This window comes from Phycodurus eques, chromosome 23 (assembly GCF_024500275.1).
Source record: "Phycodurus eques isolate BA_2022a chromosome 23, UOR_Pequ_1.1, whole genome shotgun sequence".
In the NCBI taxonomy this organism is placed as follows: domain Eukaryota; kingdom Metazoa; phylum Chordata; class Actinopteri; order Syngnathiformes; family Syngnathidae; genus Phycodurus; species Phycodurus eques.
In genome coordinates, this window is record NC_084547.1 from 6,410,647 (window position 1) to 6,435,138 (window position 24,492).

The following is a 24,492-nucleotide window of genomic DNA, read 5'->3' on the forward strand; positions in this document are numbered from 1 at the left end:
TCTCTCACATCCACACGCACATACGATGCTGCAATAACTGGGTGGCGCGATTGGACAACTGAGCTCTTAGTTGCTTACTCTGGGTGGCTATTGACGAGAAGCAGCAGTTGCGGCGGTGCAATGTTTGTCTTCTAACCAAGGCTACGTCTCAATTTCACATCTCACTGAACAGCCTGCTTAGGCTCGTGAAATTTATATGACATCAGGTTCCGCAAGAAGCTTTGTGTGTGTGCGTGTGTGTGCAGTGTTGAAAGCAGCCAATCACAAGCATCTGCTTTAGAAGGGGAAGTGACATGAGGAAAAAAATATATATATATATTTTTTAAATATAGTAAGTTGTAACAATGGAAATTTCTAAAAGCAGCTGTAATTTCATTATACATTTTCTCCCAGTAATGTAATTTTGTTTTAAAATAATCTCGTTACATGTAATTAGTTACTCCCCAACACTGTGTGTGTGTGTGTGTGTGTGGGGGGGGGGGGGGGTGTATTACACACTGTCATGCATTTTCAAAACTTCCTCCATGTTCACCTGGAAATAAAAACATCCACATGGGCTAAATGTTTTAAAACTATCCTTCTAGTTTCAAATGGGATGATAACAATAATAATTAAAAAAAAATCCTAATTAGAGGTCGTTGGCAACTAGTTCGTCATGATTGACGCAATCTCTTGATTGACTTGCATCTCGAAATGACACATGGAGAAAAAGGGCACAGTGTGGTGGCAGAGGGAGAGAGGAAGAGGAGGAGACAATGTCAGCATATCAGCGATTCCTTGGAATGAGGGAGGGCTGGAGAAGCGAGAGGAAAGTCTATTAACCTTCCATCACTCCTCACTTCTTCTCATCCCAACGCCGAGCAGCGCAATTCCCTCAAGAAGTATTTCTATCATTTTTGTACATGCCCCACCATGAATATTTGACAAGGGAGACTGTCTACCTCACTACACACACACACACATTCTATTTGATCCAAAGCATCCCTGACAAGCACAATTAAAGAGTTATTGAAATGAACATTGACTGGTCACCGTTTTGCTTTGAGCCCCGTACGCTTTGTGATTTTACTCAATTATAGCTCGCTCTTGTGACTCATTCACACGCGCACACATACACACACACACACACGCTACAACACAGAGTTAAAAGTAAAAGGCCTGTGCATTAGAAATCTATTAGTCAGACATCATATACAACCAAGGCAAGTCATCTAAGTAAATGGCATAAAAAAAAAAAGTAATGGTCAGACTAACTTATTTGAAACGTATCACAGGTGTCAAACTCAAGGACTGGGGGACATATCAGGGCCGCCACACAATTTGTTTTGTGACTCACTAAAGCAAATACAGTGCGTCTACTTAGTGGTTCTTGCTAAATGGATAATTTGTTTCATTCTGGCCCGAAAACTGTACTTTAACAGGTTTTACAAGCTTTAATTATCACCAAGTCCCTCCAGAAAACCTCCAGAAAGTAAATATAATTCAAATTATTGCCCAAGTTTATGTCAGATAGAGTGGACCCCCACTATTCACGGGGGAAAGGGACCAGGCCAGACCGCGAATCGCAAAACGATAATTGATTGCATTGAAAAAAACCTTTTTTTCTCAACCAAAATTCCAAAATCTTTGAATAAGTGGGGATAAACTGCCAAAAAGCGTTTTTGGGGTGTGGTCCCCATCCCCTAAAAAATGTAGAGAGAAAAAGTAAAAAAAAAAAAAAGATGAAGAATGTGAAACTAAACATAGAGGAAAGAGATGGATGTGTATCTCAAGCAACCAAAACCACTTTGCCTTCCAAATACGCCCACTAGCTTAATGCTAACACCTAATGGAAAATTTCATGACGGGGCGAATGAATAGCATCGATGTTAAAATGCTTGAAGGAGCAGATATTTGAACACAAACAGTGCAGCAACACAAGTAGACAAGCAACATCACTGAGTCACTGTTGTTGTAAAACCCGTTCATTTGGGTCTGCATGACTGCATTGCACCGTCAGTTTATACGGTTTTCAAATCATCGCAGCTCTCTGAGGGAAACCACAAGTACAACGTGGCTTATGACGAAAATGAGTTTGACACACCAGAAATATTGCGTCACGAGCACAGACAGCACAGGTGCACAAAGTCAACTCACAATTGACTTCAACTGACCAACAACGGTATCCATTGCTAACATCCGCCCCCTCCTGCGCTCCTAATCCTCCCTGCTAAGTTTGCGGCCTGTGCCTCTACACGGTAGCCCAGGTCTACCTTTCTTTCAGCAGCCCACTTTGTGCCTCCTGTCGTAGCTCGTTCACTCCCTCCCACACCAGCTGCGTGAAGAACAGGCCCGCCATGCCAAGTGCGATTTGATTAGCCTCTTTCTGGCAGCCACGGTAATCGTTGGGACAAGTCCTCTCTTTCCTCTTGGTGTACCGGCCCCTCCCCTCCCTCGTCAGCATATCTTTCTTTCTTCATCGACTCTGCATGATGGGATGCATCCTCATCATTCGGTTCTGCATTATACATCTCACAGTGAATGCCTTTCCTATCCTCCCACATATTCCGGGTTCTCCATGAAAACAAATAAACATAAACACACACACATTGATTCCTCATTACTCTAGGACTCCTGCATTTATTTTTCCTCGGTGTCCCCACTTTATCTCTTTTATGTGAGCTTGTTTTCTTGTGGGGTTGTGTCGTGAGCTTGTACACTTGTTAGGGTGTTTACTGATGAGGATGTGTACTTAAAAGGTTGTTGACATGTTAGGTTGTGCTTATGAGGTTGTCTACTTTTTAGTTTGTGTTTTTGTGAAGATGATTCTTTTTTAGAATGCGCTTGTGAGCTTGTTTACATGTCAGGTTATTTAGAAGGAGGATGTGTACTGGGTAGGTTGTGTGCTTATGGGGTCATTTACTTGTATAGGTTATCTACTTGTGATTTGTTTACTATCTAGGTTGTGTGCTATTAGGTTGTTTGCTAGTTGGGCTGTATACTTACGAGGTCATTTCACAAGACGACGTGTATTTGTGTGTAAACACTCGTCAAGTTTACTTAGGTTGTGGAGTTGGGAGGTCATTGAATATGAGGATAGGTATTTTTGAGGTTGTGCACTTGAGTCCTTGTGAGGTTGCTGATGTCTTCGGTTGTGTACTTTTAAGGACATTTGGATGTCTACTTGTGAGGTAGTTTACTTTTAAGGTTATGAAGTTGTGATGTTGCTTCATATGAGCATATGTATTGGTTAAGTTGTTGAGGTCATTTGATCAGCGTGTGTAATTGTGAGGTTGTGCACTTGTGAAAGTGAGAATGTTTACTCACTAGGTTGTTTACGAGTCAGCTTGTACATCCTTGTCGGAATGTGTAGTACTGCTCAAGTACTCATGACAATGTGTGGTCATTTGCAATGGAAGTTGTCTCCTTTGAAGTTGTATTCTCGCCCACTTATTAGTGATGCAATACTAATTAAAACCACACATTCCATTCCCCCCCAAATACCCTATAAATCCAAACCCGTGTACATTTCTTCTTCTTCTGCAAGGACTCGTTTCACAGCAAAAATCAATGGCCATCCTTCATGCTGGTTAATGACTTTCATGTGCAGCACACATCAGTTGGAAAAAGCTTGACTGACACGTGACATCAGTGGTCTTGACAGCGTGGACTGCGGGGGGGGGGCAGAAGACACAAGGAAGTGACCTGGGGAGACACAATGAGCACTCTTCTTTTGTAGTCATCCTTCTCTTACTAATGCATCCCGTCTACGTTTTGTACGTACAGAACACGCATCTTCAGTAACATGAGTCACCTCTGCCTACAGGGTGTGGAATTGCTTCGAAGCGTTACACTGACAGACTCCTCGCGTACAAGTGCAGAAAACCAAATGTACGCTCGTCATGCACATTGACTTGTATTTACATTTGTGAATGTGCATTAAATGTGGCTTTTATAGCTTCTCCAAAAGCAACAAAAAAAGCCAATCTACAGACAAACAACAAGTCCCAACATTTGTCTGCCCTTTAGTGTTCTTTTTCTACATATGTTGATCCACACCAAACTGTCATATGACCTGAACAGCTGCACCACTCATTTGCATGCTTTGGGCTAATGATTCCAACACGTGTAGAAACGATTTTCACAGCTACAGCCTGGCAAACTATGGGTAAATAATGCAGGGTTTCAAGCCTTCACTGAGAATAACACACCAGCTATTGCTCCAACAACCTCGACAAGCAAAAATAATAATGATAATTCAAATTAAAAAACTAAACAAAACAATATGACCTCTTTGGCTGTGGGAAAACTCCAAACCCTCTTCTCCCGGAACAACACCCCAGCCATTTTTCAAAGTCGAGTGGCCCTTACATTTTTTGTGTCCTCTTTGAGATCCAAAATAGAAATAAATGCGTCTGGCAAAACGTTGTAGCCCGATGCATTAAATGTGGAATCAATAACTAATGTCACAGTAAGTTTTCCTCATCCTCTGACCAATGGGATACAAGAAAAGTAGCTTGCGCCACCTGGGAGCATCTGAGAATTGAGACTACGGAGGGAAGCATGTTGGGATTCCTCACAGAACCTAAAAAGAACCTTGCTCAGAAGAAGTTTGTGTGGAAATACACACAGGTAGTTCAGTTATTTTAAACTTTTACCCATGCATTATCCAAATCAAGATCAATCATTAAATTTATTAATAACCAAATATAAAAGGCCCAACCTGTATCTATATGCAGCATAACATGAATGATGTTGCCAGGTAAATGACTGTGCGTCATGCTGCAATATAATTTATAATCTGATACTCTGCGTTCATAATTCTCAGATTGTGAAGAGAAATTGCGTGGTTGCAAAGATATTCCATCATAATAAAGCGGCCCTGCAGGAATTCACATAAACGCATCATACACACTTTGAGGCCGAGATCCTGACAAAGGAATAAACCAAATCATCCACACATATAAATTGGTAAAAATGGATGAGGGCATCCTTTCAAACAGAACAATCATAAACCTCAACTCAATAATAATCCTCCACTCCTTCAATATTTATGGGCCAACGTTCACAATCTCCCACTTCTCTTTTATTATTTGTCAGCAGAGATGATTCAGCCTCTGGAGGGCTGCCACACACACACACACGGATGCATTCGGAAAAACGACGGGCGCAGCTCATCATTGCTTATTACACTACTTGCATCTCTATCACCAGCTGCAGGTCACAAACATCTCTAAGAGTGTGGCAGAGTATGTGCATGATGGCAGGTGAGCAGGTCTGGCAAACTTCTTCTTTTGCGCTTTGATCGCAAGCCAAAGGTGCAACGTGAACCTACAACTTGCTTGAGCTAATCATAAAAGACTCCTGATAGAGAAGAACCCCCAGCAAATATGTACTGTGTATACAGTATGATGGCGCCTAACCATGAGGTTGCGCCCTTTAGTACTGTCTGTGTTTTTGTGTTTTTCGTTTGTCTGTGGAGACATCACGCAACTTACTTAGGAAGACTTTTTAAACATTAGAGAGTCTACTCCAGACTTTCTTTCACCAACTTTCACAAATCCGCTCAGTTTTTTTCTCTGAGTTACTCACCGTCAGACCGGCTGCGGTCTATGGCGCACGGAGGAGCCAAAGGCGACGCCGGGGAGGGAAGCGAGCCGTAGTGCAGGTCAAGCTCCATAAGAGAGGATTCCGAATGCGCTTCCAGGCTTCCAACTACACTGAGCAGACCGCGTCACGGAGTTATCGGAGAAGACAAAAGGCGGCGGAATATGCTTCTATATCAACGAAAAATAGTGTACCAACGTCACGGAGTTCAACACACACTCCAGCCCGGACTTGGAGTCGCTGTTTTTGAACTGTAAGTCAGTTTGCCTACCGAGCAAACAGGTCTGTGGATGACACAGTCAACATGGGACTGGACTTCATTGTAGAACACCTCGACAGCACTTTTATGTGCGTGCACTTCAACTCTGCGTTCAACGCCATCATCCCCAGACTCCTCTCCTCCCAGGTTCTCCAGCTCAGCGTCTCACATGCCATCTGCCAGTGCATTTACAGCTTCCTGACGGGCAGGACACAGCAGGTAGGCTGGGGGACACTACTTCATCCACACGCACCGTCAGCACTGGGTCCCCCCAAGGATGTGTCCTCTCTCCGCTGCTCTTCTCTCTCTACACGAACGACTGCACCTCAATGCATCCAGCTTTCAAACTCCTGAAGTTTGCAGATGACGACACCAGTAATTGGCCTCATGAAAGACGGTGACAACTTTGCATATCGACAGGAAGTGGAGCGTCTGGGGCATTGGTGTGGCCAACACAACTTGGAGCTGAACACTCTTAAGACTGTAGAGCTGATCGTGGGCTTGAGGAAGCATCATTTGGCACAGCTGCCCCTCACGCTGTCCAACTACCCTGTGTGAACCGTCGAGATCTTCAAATTCCTTGGAATTACAGTCTCTCAGGACCTGAAGTGGGTGACCAACATCAAATCCATCCACAAAAAGGCCAGGCAGAGGATGTACTTCCTGTCGCTTCTGAGGAAGCATGGCCAGCCACAGGAGCTGTTGAGGCAGTTCGACTCACCAGTCATCGAATCAGTCCTGTGTTCATCCATCACAGCCTGGTTTGGTGCTACCACAAAAAAGGACAAAGTCCAACTTCAAATCAGGACTCCCGAAAAAATCGTCAGTTCCTCCCTACCCACCCTTGAGGACTTGCACGCTGCCAGAACTAAGATAAGAGCATGCAAAATCCTCTTGAAGCCTCCATATCCTGGTCACTGCCTCTTCTAGCTCCTTCCGTCAGGTAGGTGCTACCGATCAATGCAAACTAAAACAAGAAGACTTTCCAACAGCTTCTTCCCTCTTGCCGTTAACTTCCTAAGCAGTTAACTTAAAATTCCATTGTAACATGCTGATAATTGTGTTTTGAGATTGTTGTCACATCTCAGTCAGGACACTTCCACATTATTCGTACACTCACTGTAGTCGTCTCGTCACTCTGCACTTTTTGCATATCTGTTGTTGACCAATACTGTGCCACTCGTGCTTGAACTATCTGCACCATTTGCACAATTTTCACTGTTCCGGATTATTGCTCTAATAGTCAAACTGCTCTAAATTGCTAGAGGACTCTGCATCATTTTCACAATTGTAAGAAGAAAAAAAAAAGTATTAGCATTACCACATTACTGGTAACCTTTCATTGCTCAGTGATTGTCCATAGTGTGTTTTAATGCCAAAATAGAAGTCTGTTGTCGTACCAGAGTGGCACCAACTACCACAGACGAATTCCTTGTGTGTTTTTGATGTACTTGGCAAATAAAGATGATTCTGATATTATATATATTTGTATAATATAGCGCGCGCCCCCCAGGAGAAAATTCCACCACCCACCACTGCTTTCTATCTTTCTAGCTGCCTGTTTGTCTTTGTACAGTATATCTGAATGACAAAATGGTACCATGCATCTACGCAAAGTCTGCAATCTTGAGTCCAAACGATGTCTCCTGACGTGGCCCTGAGAGGAAACGCCTTTCAGAAACAGGCGGTAGGGAGGGAGAAATTGAGAAACTGATTTGAAAAATAAATGGAAAATAATGATTTCCCACTCTGAGATCCTGCCACTATTGACGGAGAAGACTATAAGCCTGCCTGCATCTTGTAGCTGCTCATTACCAGTTAATCCACCACTATCTTCCCCTGCCACCACAGGCAGGAGGATGGGGACTCCTAGACCAGATTACTCAAATGAAATAATCCCAATCTCTATTCACTGCCAATCTCTATTCACTGCTCCCCAACAGAAGTGTATCCTTCCCGATGGTGGAATTGGTCTTTATGTGGTATCTGTCAAATGACATTGAAGCGCTCTCAGCGTGAGAATGGCGACACCATCAACATGCCACAAGGCCGAGGTGGACTCTCTTTTCATGCGAATCAAAAAGATCCTTGCTGTGAACTTTGTGACACCTTCAAGAGCTGCAGATCTCCACATTAACCCTGAGTCAAATTGGCAGCGTTGGTTCGGAGATGGCTCGCACGCACTCGCGCTGCTCTCTCCTTGTAGCGGGCCATGCAGTCATCACCTCCGCACCCTGTACCTGCATGCTGTGTTTATTTGGAGCCACCCAGGAGGGGTATGGAATGTCACTCGGTTGACATCCATTAGGTCCGCGTCACCCATAAATCCTCATCCGCGTGTGCTCACTTTGGTGATCGCCACATAATTACATTTCAAAGACGCAGCTCGCATTGACCTCCAGGAGGAGCTTGCCACCATAAATAACAGCCCCTCTAAATCTCCTCTGTGAGCTTTAATGTACATGTATGCACTAGTTCAGGACCCTCACGTGTAAACACACATGTAGATTAACTGAATCAAGTTTTGACACACAAATGTTATCACAAGGTCTTTTGTGGTCCCCTCCACCAATCAGGTGGCCACAAGTCTAGAATTGCTCAGCAATGACTTGAATCAACCACAAATTGTTGTTTTTCGTGGTTGTCTGGTTGCTACAACCTACATATGATTCTTAATGCCCTGATTAGGCTTAATGAAGCAAACTGAAATTTGTGAAAGAACCCTAAGAAATGTCTTTAGTCCATATGTGTTGAATTATTCACAAAACTACAGGAGAGGTAGCAGATGTGAACTCTTTGCTCAGTAGAAAAAAAGATAACGGTTAGCGATCCCATGGGGTACGCTGGCATGTTGTGCAGGTAAGTGCGCACTCCGGAATGAGCAGATGCTTCCCACTGGGGAAGGGATATGTTATGGAGGGTAAGACCGGGTGGGTGGTGGTATGTTTTTTGTATGAGCTGCAGAGATCACATCCAATTTGTTCAGTAACAAAACGAACTAAAACAGCACCTATTTGAAAGTTCATCTCACGATAACTCAAATGCATCCTTAACAATATAATGCATGTGAGGATAGTTGCCGTTAATCCCTCATGTCAAAATGTTTTCAGACAGGTACACAACCGGGTCAGAATGACCCCTTCTCTACTGTCAGTTGACATGAGTTCATTCTACCACACTAGCAAACCAGTGTTCAAGCCACCATCCCAAGCAAGGCGACACATCCTTGAATTCTGGTTTTGTCCTTGTAATTGTCATAGTCTTGAAAGGTGGAGTCTAATCCAGACCAGAGCAGATCAGGAGAAACAGCATGTGAGTGATGTGAGTCTAATTAGTTACCCTTTTGGGTACATCTACCGGGCCCATTTGTTGCCTCATAGGTTTCGTCTCTGTCACTTGCACCTCCAATGCCTGCTTTTCTTCAAGATAGTTAACGTTATCTATCTTGTGAAACAATCTAGAAGAAGATCATCATTTATTGTCATGAACATGCATGCATGCACATGAAATTTGTTCTCTGCATTTAACCCATCACAGTGAACACATACACATGACACGACTACTAATTTGTCACAGTTGATGAATAACAATAGCAGAAAAAATTGTATTTCCAATCTGACACAAAACCCTCCATCTGTTTATCCTGTCACTTTTCAAAAAGAGACAAATATACCAAAAAAACGGGGCCGAAAAGGGCGGCAGATGGTATTGTGGGCTAATGCGTCAAAATGGGGAGAGAGTGGTTTTAATTGAGAACATGTTGTTTACCAAAGGCTATAACAGTGTGTGAAAAACAAGCAGACTTTTTCTTGCCTCTTCAGCATCAAAATAAACAAATTCCTGAAGAAGTCTTGCAACACTGGCTTCAATCAGACAGTGGGTGATCCATACATCGTCATTCCGCAGAATAATTTTGCCTCCGATATGCACAAAACTATTTCAGTGAGCAAGTCAATCTATTGAACTACATTTAAACAACAGAGCTTCCTTTATATGAGCTGTGTTTTGAATAAAATCAAACATGCTGCCTTCCGTAAATGGTGGCAAACTCCAAAATGCAAATATTCCAAATGAATAAATGAATACCGAAAGGCAGGTGTATCACGTATAATTTCAGAAAAGTACAACTTTATGGGAGTCAAAATCCAGAAGGTTTTGCTTTCATTTAGTGAGCAGAACATTGGCACCTGCAGGACTGGCATCGCTCACTCACTTACCCCCACCCCCAAATAAAATGTAAGCCGATGCCAGGCAGTGGCATGGACACCCCATCACCATGACGACTGGCTGAATGGTCAGCATTACCACAGCCAAGGAAATGCACAGTGGTGACAGAAAGCGACAGAAAGAAAGAGGACGGACCACCCTGGCACATCACAATCAGATCACAATGGCTGCAAGTAGCCTGCTCTATCGTCGTCCTCAGTCACTTTGTCTACGTGTGTGTCTACGTGCCACAGTGCTGGGGGTGGGGGGTTGTGGGGAGCTATTCCTCAAAGTAAGGGAAGCTCAGCACACTGTAAACCCAATGTAAAAACAACAATAAGAACAACAGAGCTGAGATCCAACACTAAGAAACATAGAGGTAGCATCCCGAAGAAGGGAGCCCGAGACAAAAGGAACTATTGATTTATCATTATCGATGGCGCCACCGAAACCAGATTGGTACCATCAATAATGTATACACCATTCAAACATGATTACACATTTCTAATTGCCACCCCGCTGATCTCCATGGCAACAAAGGCTGCAAGCGTCACTTCAGAGTTCCCATTCCATTGCACAATCAGTCTTTCTTTCCCCTCCCCTCGCTCTAATTTCCCTCATTAACTCTGAATCAGATATTGAAAAAGTAAGTAATGCCCTCATTCATTTTTAATAACACTCATCTGAGGGTGTCGTTACTCTAACTCGGCTTCTCGGCAACCCCGCTTCCCTTTTCTTTTCCGAACCCGTCGAGTCTGTCGCCAATGGCTGCCATTGGGATTGTGTTTGGATGTGAAGGCCACTGCACAGAGTCAACAGCTTTTCAAGCAACACAGAAAGAAGGCTGCCCAACAACTGATACGTATTCATGTTGCACGCGAGTGTGACGTGGAACAAAACCATGTGCTATTCAGACATCTGACCTTGAAGGCATAGCGGGTAAGCAGGCCGTGGATCATAAACCGTGACATGAATCACAGAAGGGCCCAACACAGCCTTGCCCCGGCTCGTCTTCGTTTGATGTTGGAGCCGCAGTACCCCTCAACAAGTGTGCCTATGTTTCCATGGACACCACTAACCTTGAAGATCTTGTAAAATGGTGTTAACATGACTTGCACCAAGAATATTCTAAGAATGCTAAGGTACAGTAGTGTCACTGGTATGTAGCCGAGCAAAATGTAGTTTTTCCACATCAAATAGCTACTGCGTGAACGTGAATGTTTGCACACTTGAGATTCACCCTTGCTTTCCACTGTTCAACATTCGTACAAAAACCCCCACGTTCATCATGAGGCCGGGCGACCCAAGTACAGTGCCGCTGTAACGCTTTCATCGGCTCCAAGTGCTGATTGGGACAGCCAGTCAATAAAAGTGCGGCCAGGGCCTCGGCGTCTTATCAGCCTCCCTGCAGCCTTCACCCTCACCAACAGTCAATAGCTGGAATCCATAAGCGAGTGTCTGACGCAGGCTCGCGTGATTAGGTGTCATGCCTCCCCAGTGGCACCATTAGTGCCAGTTGCCAAGTGCTGGTATGGTTGCAGCTTCACAGTTTTGGATGCAGCTCTGGGTGTATCCGGCAGACAAGTGATTTGAAGCAGCTGACCGCTGCCATGTGTTACTCGGGAGGCGGCCGTCTGAGCGTGTGACCAGTGTGTTTCTATACGTCTGCACATTTGTGCAAAGCACTCCTGGCTGACCCGTGTGATGGATAAGCCTCTTTGTCGCACAGGTTAGAAGGCATCCTTGATGGGCGAGGCCAACCGTTCATCACTTGCACGCTTCCACCTCCCAAGGCCCCCCGTCCCCACCCAGCTATCCATTTTCTCCATCCCCCCTTCTTCTTGCCCCTACATGACAAATTGCTTACACAAGAAATGTGTTCTTGGACTTTTGTGCCATGTTGTTTGTCCCCCACAATCCTTTCTTTGTCCTTTTACCTAATTGGTGCTTTTTCTTTCCTGAGCTATTTTTTCTTCTCAGCCTTAGAGTTAGCCTTCTCTCATTGGACGGCTGGTGGTGAATGATCTGCCAATGATTTTCATTTCGTTTCAATCTATGGCCATCTTTGCTGAAGTAAGCTAAATGCTAACTGTGGAACTGAGCTAAGCTAAGGTCGAAACTCAATGACAAATCAGAATGCCTTCGCTGGCCGAGCATTGCGGCAGAAGACGACATTGGAATGTGATGGAACATCAGTCGGCGGGAATAATAAAGACTAAAACCAGCCTAACGACAATTGGCGATACTACAAGCAAAGGATCAAATCAATCAATGACCCAAAGCACGGCATATTCAAAGCATGTTAGCAGCTCAGCGGTGATATTTCTACTTATGTAGCACCGCCACACAGACGCTATTCCTTAGCTGGTCATCTATTGCAGTGGGTCTCAAAACTTTTGCACCAAGTACCACCTAAAAAATAAATAAATAAATAAATCGTACCGCTCTAATGACCAACATTAAAAAATTAAAAAAACAGCAGCGTAGAAGGCCTAACTGTTACTAAAAAATGAGATTTTTTTTTTTTTAATCCCTAAAAAGTACATTTCATATTATAAGACATTGTAACATTATGAATGGTGTTGAAATGTAGGGGGGGAAACTGTACCAAAATAATTTGATTAAAATGCATTGCACATAAAAGTCTACTAAATGATACCTAAAAAGTTTGAAAACTGTTATTAAAGATGAAATGCAAATCTATTGTACTCAAAAGTTAAGTACAACCAAAGTGTGTAGGCAGGGATTATTTGGTGTACCACCAAAGGAAGCCTGCGTACCACTAGTGGTACTAGTGCCACATTTGGAGAATCACTTGTCTATGGCATTTCCCATTATTAGCATTGCTAGCATTAGCTGGCAGACTTAAAGGCTAATATTACAATATTCTGTTGTTTGAAACACACTCGTAATTCTCCTAGTTTTATGTCTCTCTGATGGAGTGGCAACAAACAGCTTCAAACCTCTTTTTTGAAGAATTGTTCACGAATTGCATCTGCCAAACTGCTGCTTGTTGTGACGTGAGTTGAGTCACTGCCACCAAACCACTCTCGCAAACCAAGGCAAAAATAATACTAATCCGAAGACAAGCTCGTATCTCGGAAAATGACGTTTTCTCGTTCGAGTTTTATACTTTATTACTTTACACAAGTGGAAATTCATCTCAGCAGCCTCATAAACAAAGTAGGTGTTGATTATGTACACACACGTCCTCTTATGAGTGGCTGCAAAATCATTTATCTTTGTTTACCCACAGCTGACAGAGAATACACCCTGGGATTTATGCACATCCTTGCTTCGTCGGTCCCGTGTAAGTGCTCCTTCCACCGCAACTCATCCACTTATCTAGTCGACGAGATGTTAAGTGAAATGCAAGTCGGCTCCGGTGTCGCACCTTGCTGTCGCTGCTGATGCTCGCTGCCACTATTCACTGTGTGGTGAGGAAAAGCAGCAAATTAGCCTCGTTGCAGGCAAAGCAAATGGCGGCTGGGTTGGGAAGCGGGGGCTTTCAATAAGCTCGTTAATGCGGGGGGGGGGGTTTGATAAATGGACTCATTCATCATCAATTTCCCCAGTAAGGCACAGCAGAGACGAATTCTCGCCTCTTCGAGCATGGAGAGGAGGGTGCCCCGTCCTCGATGATTAATTTGAATATACACAGCTCCATCAACATTAATACCGATTGCTGATTAAGTTCCGATCCACGATGCTCACTCAACTGAGACGCTGTCACAGCCCACCCCTCTTCCTTCCTCTTAATCCATTTATTCCTCTCCATTTTCCTTTTGTCTCATTTCTCCAGGCAAATCTTACATTTGTGTGCAGCCACCCAAGGGAGTTGTTAACAGGTTTTGCTTGCGCCACAGGTTTAAAGGTCTTACACATACAAACGGACTTAGCAGAGGAAATTTTACCTGCCAATATTATGTAAGGCACACCAGAGCTCATGTTCTCAGAGTTTATTGTCTGGCAACTACATGAGGATTAAACACTCTTGATATGACCTAAAGGTCAGGAAACGATGGAACCTTTTCCTTAGAAAGACGACCACATCATTGCAAATTGAAGAAAACTATGATAGATTTTGTGTGATCAATGCTTGTCAATTTTATCCTGAATCGTCCCTCCTTTATTGGTAATATCCTCTCCTTTCCTTGCCAAGAGTATTTGAAATAAGCACAAAGAGCGCATCGTTCAGGACCGTGACAACCCCCCCACCCCCACTAATGGCGCCACGAGTGTGAGGGGTAATTTAAATCAAGCAGGCGAGATGCGTTGTTTATCATGCTGTCATGTGGCAGCGATCACTAGGACCAAAACATGATTTCTTCCCGGCGCCGACGCTTACGAAGGGTTCTTAATCTCCGAGGTTAGCCCTCGCCGTGACAGCCGGGCTGTTTCCATGCATACAAATTTTCCCCGCTGTGCTCCCGTCCCATCAGGTAGACATGCGGCACGGCTCTCACGGTGGCTTCACGGCGGTGACAAGTGGATAAAGAGCCTTGCGCAGGTCAAAGGAATCAGGATCACAGATCTAGAGGGAGCCACACATTTCAGAGCTCGCCCCTATTCTACTGTTGCTATGACGATGATAGTCAATTACTTTTAATGAGCTGGACAGGTCAGCACGAGAGTCACACGTAATGACAGAGAACATGCGCAGCTCTTTTTTTGGGGGAAAAAAAAAAACAATCGCATTGCAGTTGCACAAATAAAGCCGGTGTTTTGCAGAAAAGCAGATTCCAGGCGTCATCTGCTTTGGAGCCTCTCCTTAATAGCCGTGCATCTACATACAGTGGGAAATTGCCACTCAGCCCACATGGAGTACCAAAACGAGTCACAGCTTCAGGCTTTGGGCTTGACGAGGCGGGACAGATGTGACGTGATTACGGATCATTATTCGGCTGCTGAGTGAGACCTGCTCGATGGAGACGTGCCACTCTGTCCAGCCGCACATGCAGCAACGTCACAACCTTGACCTATTACCAATAACATACCTCTTGTCTCACTTTATGCGTATCCGTTGTCTTTGTTTGCACATGCTTTTCATGCAAGACAAGATTCACTTCAAGAATCTCTTGTACTGTTGACGAAAGGCCAAACTTCTGATGGAAAAGCTACACCAGCAACAATTATGGTGCATTACGTTCACTCTTCATTTATTGAAGCTGGTGGAAGTTTTTTTTTTTTTTTTTGTCTTCACACTTCTAACATTTGTTGAGGAGACCTACGCTTTTCATATGTCACTTGTCAGCTTGGATCAATAGGAGAGAGTCCAGGATGGATACACGATCGCCACGTTTCCTGTGTTTTCCATATCCCCGCCGCCAGCTAATTGAAGGTGGAGATAAATCTCTTTTTGGCCCAACTTTAATTAAGTTGCCTCTTTTAATCACTTCTGTAGAGTCATGCAGTGCCTTTTCCTTTAACTCTCAATTACTCAAAATGTGGAGGAAAAAAACTAATGCTGTAAAATGGAATCCAGAGGGGAATCGGTCTTGAAGGAGAGAAACCGATGGTTTTGTGAGTGGAAGGTGGAAATAAAAGGTGCTTTCTGCTTGTTGCTGTCCACAACAGGCTCCAAGCTGCACACATGCTGATGAGAGAGGCAGCTGAAACGATTCTTCAAATGCATCTGTCTCGGCGCGCCTCAATGTGTTCTTGACGCCAACCGCGCCTGCCGGGAGGCCTCATTAGTCCGGAAAACTCACAACACATGCATGCTCGCCGGTGCGCACACGGGGACGCAGCGACGCCCGCATGAAACGTTGCGTGTCCGCCACTCTGTCTGCGCAGTCATAAATATACACATGCATTGCCTCATTATGACTGATATGGAATGAGTCAAGAGAGCTGCGAAAAAAACGCTCAACTCACTAACAGATTAGCGGCGCCAAAGTGACAAAGCGGCGAGCGCTCCGAGGGGGCGGCGGAGAGCCAAAGAAGCAGCTGTTACGTGCGAAGCGGGGCGGCAAACCTGACGGTAGGCCATTTGTGAGCGTGTCTATTTATACTGACCCGTTCTCATCATGGCACAAACGGCCAATAGTTATGCGCCACAGCGTCTGCCCCGGCCTGTGGCAATAATGCCGCCGCTGGCGCACATAGTAGATCGGGAGCATTCAAATATGCAGAAGCCCTTGAGGGTCTTCCATGTTCGTCCAATCAGCCACGCACCATGCGAACCCGCTCCCTGGGACCGATTACCACCAAGGACAATTTAGCCACATTTATTACCGTATTCCCCCCGTCATCGCTGGGCTTACGTTCGAGACCACCCCCGCAATAAGTGAAATCCATGACACAGACATACCTTACCCTATTCAAATTCACCCTAGGCATGTTTTTATAGCATTTACGGCTCTTTAAATAACAAATTACAATGTTTCATGTTTTTAAATGAGGAAAAATAGAATTTTAATATTGTACTTCATTAAATAGTAATGCCAATTAAACAGAAAAGAATTGAATTCAATTGAATGGCCATTGTGCTGCTGCCTGCCTTGGCCACCAGGGGGCAGAATAAGACAAACAGAAGGCTATATTGTACATGGATGTCTGTACAGTATAGACATGTCAGCTCCTCACAGAGGATAAAGAATATGACTGAGTACTGTTATATTGAATGTCTGTGTTCAAATATCAGTTGCTTAAAGGGTTGCACGTGTGTTTCGTTATGTGTTAGCGTTAGACTAAAGGCTATGCTGTGTGTTTGTTTTTAAATACGCAATATGGAATAATACTCCTAGTTTTATGCTTATTTTGACAGTAACTGAGTCAACTGAGAGTGGCGTTAAAGGCCCTTTTTTGATGAATTGTTCCCAATTTGCCAGAGTGCTGTTTATTGTGAAGTCGGTCGAGTTCACTGGCGCCGTACGGCGCTTGTATCTCAAGTTCGTGCTTGCAATTCAAAGCAGAGAATTGGCCCAAATGGTGGTTCTTATCAGGAAAAACTTCGTCAAGTTCATTTGTATCTCAAGACAACACTATAGCGCGCAAATCTGAAATAAACTTGACGTCTTAGAACGTAGTCAGGAATCCAAGAAGATTCCAGCAAAGTTACCGGACCTCCTATACCAAGTTTTTGCATCATGGTTGATGCCTGTGATTAAAACCTGTGATCACAGAGTGAGCATTCAGTCTTTTGGTTTGCACAAATCCCAGTTATTAAACACCAGAGATTGGAGATGCACATACACTGTAGACAAGAAAAATAGACTTTGTGGGTCCTATCATTTCAGTCTGGTTTGAAAATGAAATGGCTGGCAAATGACATTTCCTCGAAACAACAACTGCCCCCCCCCAAGACAAACACAGCCCGACAATGCAGAGCAGCTCATGCAGTGGTCATTGTTATAAACAGAGTATTGCAAAGCGAATCACGGTGCCATTGTTGACTTGAAAATGACAATCAGACCTTGTTGTGCATGGCGACACACAACAAACAGTGAGAAGCCTTGCCGTTGTTGACACTACAATACATTGTCTCGCTGTAATGAATTAAAGCGTATTACACCTTCTCGGGCACTTCTTCAATCATAATATCACATTTTGTCGAAGACAAACTGAGACCAACTGAAAGCAAAGTAGCACCAGTGCACAAAAATGCAAAGTGTGATGAATTAATTTGCCACGGTAGATAGAATCATCATGGTTGTAGCCTACACATTGGATGCGAAGTCATCAAATTGGCACACAAAACGGATCAAACAAATTCAGACACTCGCTAGTTCCTCCAAATGTGTTTTTCCACAATCAGTGGAATCAAACGAGTGGGCCAAATGCTCTTGTGATTTTTGCTGTTATTTAGGTTTTTGTTGTTTTGCAACTGGCAAAGGAAGGAAGCATATACTTGCATTGAGGAAATGGCTATCATTTATAATATATAGTTCAAAATAGGACAATATGAAATGGTCATGAATATATACATATATAAATGTGTATATATATATATATATATATATAAATCATGTATTTTACTCTGTCCTCCCTCCTGCGCTGCCGCTGCTCTCACTCAACTCTGATCTGCAAGGCTGCTCGTGTCTCTTAAATCCGCCTAATCTTACAACATCAGCTCTGTATTGCATCTCATTAAGAGTGCTGGGCATGGCAATCATCGCGTTATGCACCCAATCCTTCTCCTTTACCGCCCGCTTTCCTCAAATCCACATTAAGTCACGCTCCTGAGTGTGAGCTCAAGACCACTGCAAACTAAAAGCACATTCATAAATGTGTTATTACCATCGGCTCCTGTATTGGATCCGTGCAGGTGTTCTTAATCATGTGGCCGGTGAATGTGTGGACAGCGTTGACTGCCAAGACTCTCGCCATTCACTCTTTGGCGACACACAAATCCACACCGCGCATTTTGAGTCGTCACACACATGCGTGCAGATAAAGATAAGGATGCAATTGGAAAGGGGGAAAAATATGGGTTATGTCTCTGGAGTAAATCTGCATCCTTCACACTTGAAAATTAGGTGACTTCCTGTTGCCGCACAGGATTTACAAATGAGGATTTAAACTATTCCCAGCCAGTGACATTGTCGCAAGCTATTTCTGGACACACATTTTAATTAAATGTTCTTGTTTGTCTCGTCTCCATATGGTTCATCCTGACTTGTGAAAAGATTTAACTAAAAGCCTTCTTCATTCGCACATCGCAAGCTCAATCCTAACACAAGGAATGCAAAATATACACTGTATGAAAGGTCTCACACACCTCTATTTCAATGACAGTTGTTTGCGTTATAAAAATATGAAAAAGAAAAACGTCAAGTCCGGCTACATTTTGCAGAGAGACACTTGAACTCCCAAAACCAAAGGTCACGCATTCCGAAGACGTCAATACGCCATGACGACGAAACTGCGGAGTTCCGCGGACACGACGTCGGAAAACAAAGATGAGGGAGACAAAATGAGGCTAAGATGAAGTTGACGGCGTTGGGTAACACTCAGCAGCTACATTCATTAGTGACATGGCTGAGCTCTTACATGGGGGCAGATGCAAATATAATATCATTCAACGGAGCACATTTTGCTTTCAAAGAATCAAGTTGACATGGGGGAAGGAGCATTTATTTTTATTTTATTTTTTTATGTAAGACTTTTTGTTGGGATTTTTATACCAACCCCTTCCCCTATTTCTTGGTACTCGATTGTTTAATGCATGCATGTATCCATTATGCGGGGCTGCACTTTTACAGTACTTTGTCATCTGTCCCTTGGAGCATTGCATTTAATTGGTTGATCGTTTCACAGACGCCTGCCCTTTTTTAACAAGCGCATTTATCAAGCACTTTATCGGTCTGCATGCGCGCGCGGACACACACACACACACACACACACACAGAGTAAAAAGTCATCACCACCGCAGGGTACAGTATACTTCACTGAAACAATTCCACATGTATTTAAAGGGAAAATGTCTGCATGTTGCCTGTTAAGGACATATAAGACAAGTGACAATCAAACCTTTGCTTCATAAATCTATAATACTCATCGTGCCTGGACCATATAGCGATGTTAATTACTCACAATGTAATTGTCTTGAACACATGCGAGTGGTCCTCTTTCACCGATTGTCTTGTAATCGGACCTCGAGCCATGAATCCCCATGTGACTGGAAGTGACCCCATCATGTTTGCACTGATAAGACTACCGGGCCTCATTAATCACCTCTCGTTGTAACCAGTACATGAGCGCAGCCAATACATTTGTTTTCTTAAAGTCGGTTCTTGTTTGGAAAGCAACGCGCACACTATATATACACATATATGTATCCTAGACTTCCTGGTTCAGGAAGAGGTTCCATTGTGTGGAAGACCGCAGCGGACCAGGTGGCGTAAATAACACCTGAAATGGAGCAAACGAGCAGCTCTTCTCAACGTCTTCTTCCCTGTAGGAGGCGTTGAGAGCTTGGACTCCTTGAACAGTGAGGTAACTCATTGGCACCCTCCTCCGGTACGGAGATGTGACCACACACTCGGCTGTTGTTGGCCCTTTGGTTGTGGCCCTTTCAGGCTGGGCTGGTTATCAGCTGGCAGGGAAGATAATTACTCACATTTGCTTGGATAATAGAGTGGTTTTATGAGTCTGACTAAAAGTGTGCAAGGTGATGAAAGCGGTTCATAAATGAGGAATGTTCGGCTTCACGGCAGGGATGTTCCTTGCCTTGCCCGTCCGTGCCTGTGTTAGCTCAAAATAAAGCGACTTACAGAGCAGAAGAATGAATTCCCCAACTGTGGATGAATGCATAATACCAGATGTTGGGGGTTTAAAACAAACAGCTCCAAGCATCGCCACTTTTCTTTTTGAGGTTTGTCTGACTGTTGCCGTTCCGTAGGGAGAAGGCAGAGGAAAACAATGTGTTCTGCTAAGTGCTGCCCTCCACCCAGCACAGCGCTTGTATCCCTCATTTTATCTTCCAAATTGTGGATGTGCGCCTCCGTTAGTGTCCTCCTGAGGCGAGCGGGCCAATGCTATTGTGGCGCTCGCCTCGCTTTGGAGGAATGGTGAGGGGGAAAGAAATAAAAGGGAAACGAGAGATGCTAATCGTCCATGGAGTGGAGAACACTGTTTCGGGACGCTGAGACGAGCAGCTGCATGGAAAGATGTTTACCTTTCTCTCAATGTCAGTTGATGGCGTGGAAAAGGCACGCGGATAAAGATCTCAGCTTTCAGCCTGGCTGACGAACAATATTTAGACCTGCTCGCTAAAGCCGGATGCGCTCTGCGTCAATCAAAAGCTGCAATATTAACTGCCTGTAATTGGACTCAACTTTCCCAAAAGCCACCAAAGTGGGAGTCAAGGGTTTGAAGACAAGCGAAAGCAGAAAACCTTTTTAACTAAAATAAATCCAAGCAGATGCAAAGATTTTCTTGACGGTTCACACAGCACACAGACTTGGACTAATCCAACACGACTTCCATGTCCCTATCCTGCAAAGCACAGATGTCTAAATTTGCGACGTGTTCAGAAACATGCATTTGACGGCGCTTTCATACATGATTGAATAAGGTGGAAAACGTACGTGATGTGTATGACTTGTTGGCTCAGTACGTGCAGCAAACTGCAGTAAGTCGTACTATTAAGCTCCAAAAGAAGCTAATTACTAAAAAAAAAAAAAAAAGTTTTCTTTTTTCCTCGCTGTTTTTGAGTGAGCCGTCGATACGTTTCATTAGTCTGTCTGTCCCATCATCCTATCCCGGGCCTCTTGCTCGGACGTGATTGCCCCAGCCCGCCATCCAAACGACATGCTAATAGAAAGTTAGTCTGCTGTGACGTGTCAGCAAATATCTCACATACAGTAAAATATGGGACAGACGTTTGGTTTCTGGTTAGTCAAAAGCCACACAGAGCGCACCGGCCTAACAACCTTGTGAACAAAATTAATGAAACACATAATAGCGCCCATGCTCCGGCACACCACAGAAATTTACATTTACATTGGAAAGCAATGCAGCTCGAGGCTTGAGGACATTGGGGCGATTCAACGTTGTCACCGTGCATAAAAAAAATGGTAAACACCCCCGACGCCCAAGTGAATGTATGGAAGCGGATAAAGAAAGAACAACTTCAAAAAGGAGATCATTCTGAAAATGGCAGAAAAATAAGCTCACTCGTACGTCTCACTGCTGCTGGTCAAGAAGTCCAACAACGGTAATTAAGACGCCCTGTCGTCACTGACGGCAACGGGCCAATGATGGCACAGAAAGGAAATGAGTAAGAAATGACTTGGCTTACCGCTTTGAGATGAGTCACCTGAAAGAGGAAGAAAAAAGAAAGATGATTACGTCACCTCAACAACATATTAGAGGACATCAGATGCATACGCCCAATGTGGTGCAACTATTCCACACAGGAAGCCACTCAATGAGACATGAAGGCGGCCTTCGTATTTCCTATATTTGGAGTTATATGCAGAGAGAAATCCAAAAAGGACATTTTTTTCAAATTCCTCACTTTTGTTCAATATTCCTCTTATCTTTACCACAATATAACCCAATTCAATGTATTTCTGCCCAAAAGAGTCAGAATTTAACAGCATGGATAATGTTTTAATTATGACAGCTCAAAACTAAACTGCAATTCAATCAATGAAATGTTAATTGCTCTTGGCCACACATCATGTCCGTATGCATTGTTTCTTAGCAACTTAGTGAATATCTCTTAGAAAGAGTAACTGTCAGTCAAAGTGCAATAATAGACATTGCTGTAGTACTCCTCAAGGTGAAATTAGCGTCGCCCACCACTGCACCAACGCTCAGCAACATGAACCATGCATCAGTTCAATCCCAAATGTGGATCCCTTCCCTGAAGAAGACTTAAGCTGTAACTTGAACAATCTGGAAATGAAGTTGCCTACAGCCTAAGCTTCTAAGGCCAATGGACATGCTGCCAAACCCAGGGGCTAAATGAACATGTCCAAGAAAAAGCCTTCAGTCCCAGGACATGGAGCATCGAAGTCCCAGCCGAGATGTGAGATGCACTTTAAACAGCGTGAAAGCCTCGGTCTCCGAGGCCTCTTTTCTCACTAGGACGGACTTTGACAAAGACATCGCCAGCTGCAGGGTGTCGTTATCTGCTGCCCTATCGACCGACGTGCTGCAACACGCTTGAGGAGGTGACCGGGATGTGCCTGTCGTGTGTGTGTGGGGGGTGGGGGAATGCAGACAATGAAAGCACGGTCGCTATCGTATAGCATCGTGCCACTTCCGGTCTTTTGGGCGGCAGCCGGCAGTGCAGGGGGCTTCTCAGGCTGTACGCTGTCCTCCGTGGCAGCTGTGTCTAAACACACCTTTTTATTGACGATATTCTGTATCATCCTTGTGAAACGACAGCGTCCGTGGGCTGGGCCAAGCCAAGCGCTTTCTTTGAAATCACTGAAAAGTAGTACTACTATGGTTATTTATTACTATGCCACTGCAGTGAGAGGAGACTGGAGGAAGCTCTGTTGCCAGGTAACAGCCACAGAGACACGGCTGAGCGGCTGGCCTTGCGTCGTCCCACAGTGGGTCGCTTCCCAGCGAGCTTGAGTGGCTCTCGAGACGGAAGGGGACACGTGATCAAAACAGCCAGTGTGGCTTTTACAAATGGAGCGCAATCCGAGACAGAAAGCAGTCATGGTGGCAAAAGCCAGAAACTAGTCCAAATGGCGTGTGCGCCGCTCTTTGTTTACATCACGTCACGTGACCGGAGCCGGCGGCCGACTGCTTTTACCACGAGCCTTTGTGGACTCGGTAAGGTCACACGTAGAGACGCTTGAGTCGATAAGGCCGGGAAAGAGCGGATCGCAAGTTTAACACCTGCTGGAGAAAAAAACAATCTGCTCAGTTTGGAAGATGGAAGATGGAAGTTGGGACTGATTATTGGAAAAGACGCCTGCAGTTGAGGGTGGCAATGGCTCATCGTTTTGTTGGAGTAGACCAATGCACTTTGACGTTTTCATTCGGTGTGGGTAAAAATATTGTTTCATCAATGCATTGTAATACTTCCCCCTGCAATTCAATATCGATTTGGCAAATCTAAGTGACACTGCATCTGTCCCAGTGCTCCAAACTTCAAGTGTTTGACCAGCGCTCCCGTTACCAGCCTGGACCCACCCCGAGTCTCCCGCTAATCCCCCGGACTCGATGCTGAGGCTGCAGCCTGTTAATTTGCCAAAACCCCTTTTGCTGCTCTTTGCTCATACCTCTCCTCTGATATCAAGTAGTTCTCGACAGGACGCCGGAGCCCTCATATCCACTTGGAGCTTGTCCACGGCAGGATTTTTTAAAACAAGTAGAATCCAAGCAATCGGTTCCATCTCTCCTCGTTTTAAAACCGTTCGTATTTGCTATCTTATTTCCTGAAATTCTTTGCATCCCCAAAACCTCTACCCGCTTTTCACTAAAGTGGTCTGCAATTTGCAGCCAGAAAGCCAATGTGTAATTTAAGCCAGCCGCCAGTCAAGTGGAACACGAAATGCTGCATGTGATGCAAAATGGTTTTTTTTCTCTTTACAACAAAATGGAAATTGCATGAATGAATATTCAAATGGCCAAAGAGCAGTGTCACTCAGACTTTGGTATTAAACTGTCAACCTTGTCATGTTTTTGTCCGTGAGAACAAGAGCATAAAAAAAGGGGCACACTAGATTTTCACGATTTTGGCACAAAGCTTCTCGTAAAAGCTCCTTTAAATAGCTCACAATGAACAGCGCACTGTTTTCTTTTTTCAATGTTGCAATTCACTGATGGCCAGTCCATAGTGTCAACAAATTAAATCACTTGCTCGTCGGACACTTCCTGTTCACAAACGCTTCAAAGTGTCTCATCGTGGGAAGGAACGCGATAAGTAATCCCTAAAAGATGCCTGTCAGAGGCTGCTTGAAAGCTCCCAGCAATTATGCACGAGCTTGAAATCAAGAATTTGTTGAGGGAAAAAGTCGCGAGAATGC

The 24,492-nt window shown here is 44.3% G+C and overlaps 1 protein-coding gene across 13 annotated transcripts in view; it reads right to left on the reverse strand.

The window, feature by feature from the left end:
- Window positions 1–24,492, reverse strand: part of LOC133397963 (neurexin-2-like) — a 249,840-nt gene that overhangs the window by 143,958 nt on the left and 81,390 nt on the right. For 12 of the 13 annotated variants that reach the window (XR_009767706.1, XR_009767707.1, XR_009767708.1 and 9 more), the window contains one exon: window positions 21,798–21,815. The exons of the other annotated variant lie outside the window; for it this stretch is intronic. Coding sequence is in view for 9 of the 12 variants with exons in the window: in XM_061669453.1 (XP_061525437.1) it covers window positions 21,798–21,815 (18 nt within the window). In the remaining 3 variants the exon portion in view is untranslated. The remainder of the gene's footprint in view (window positions 1–21,797; window positions 21,816–24,492) is intronic. 13 annotated transcript variants of the gene reach the window in all.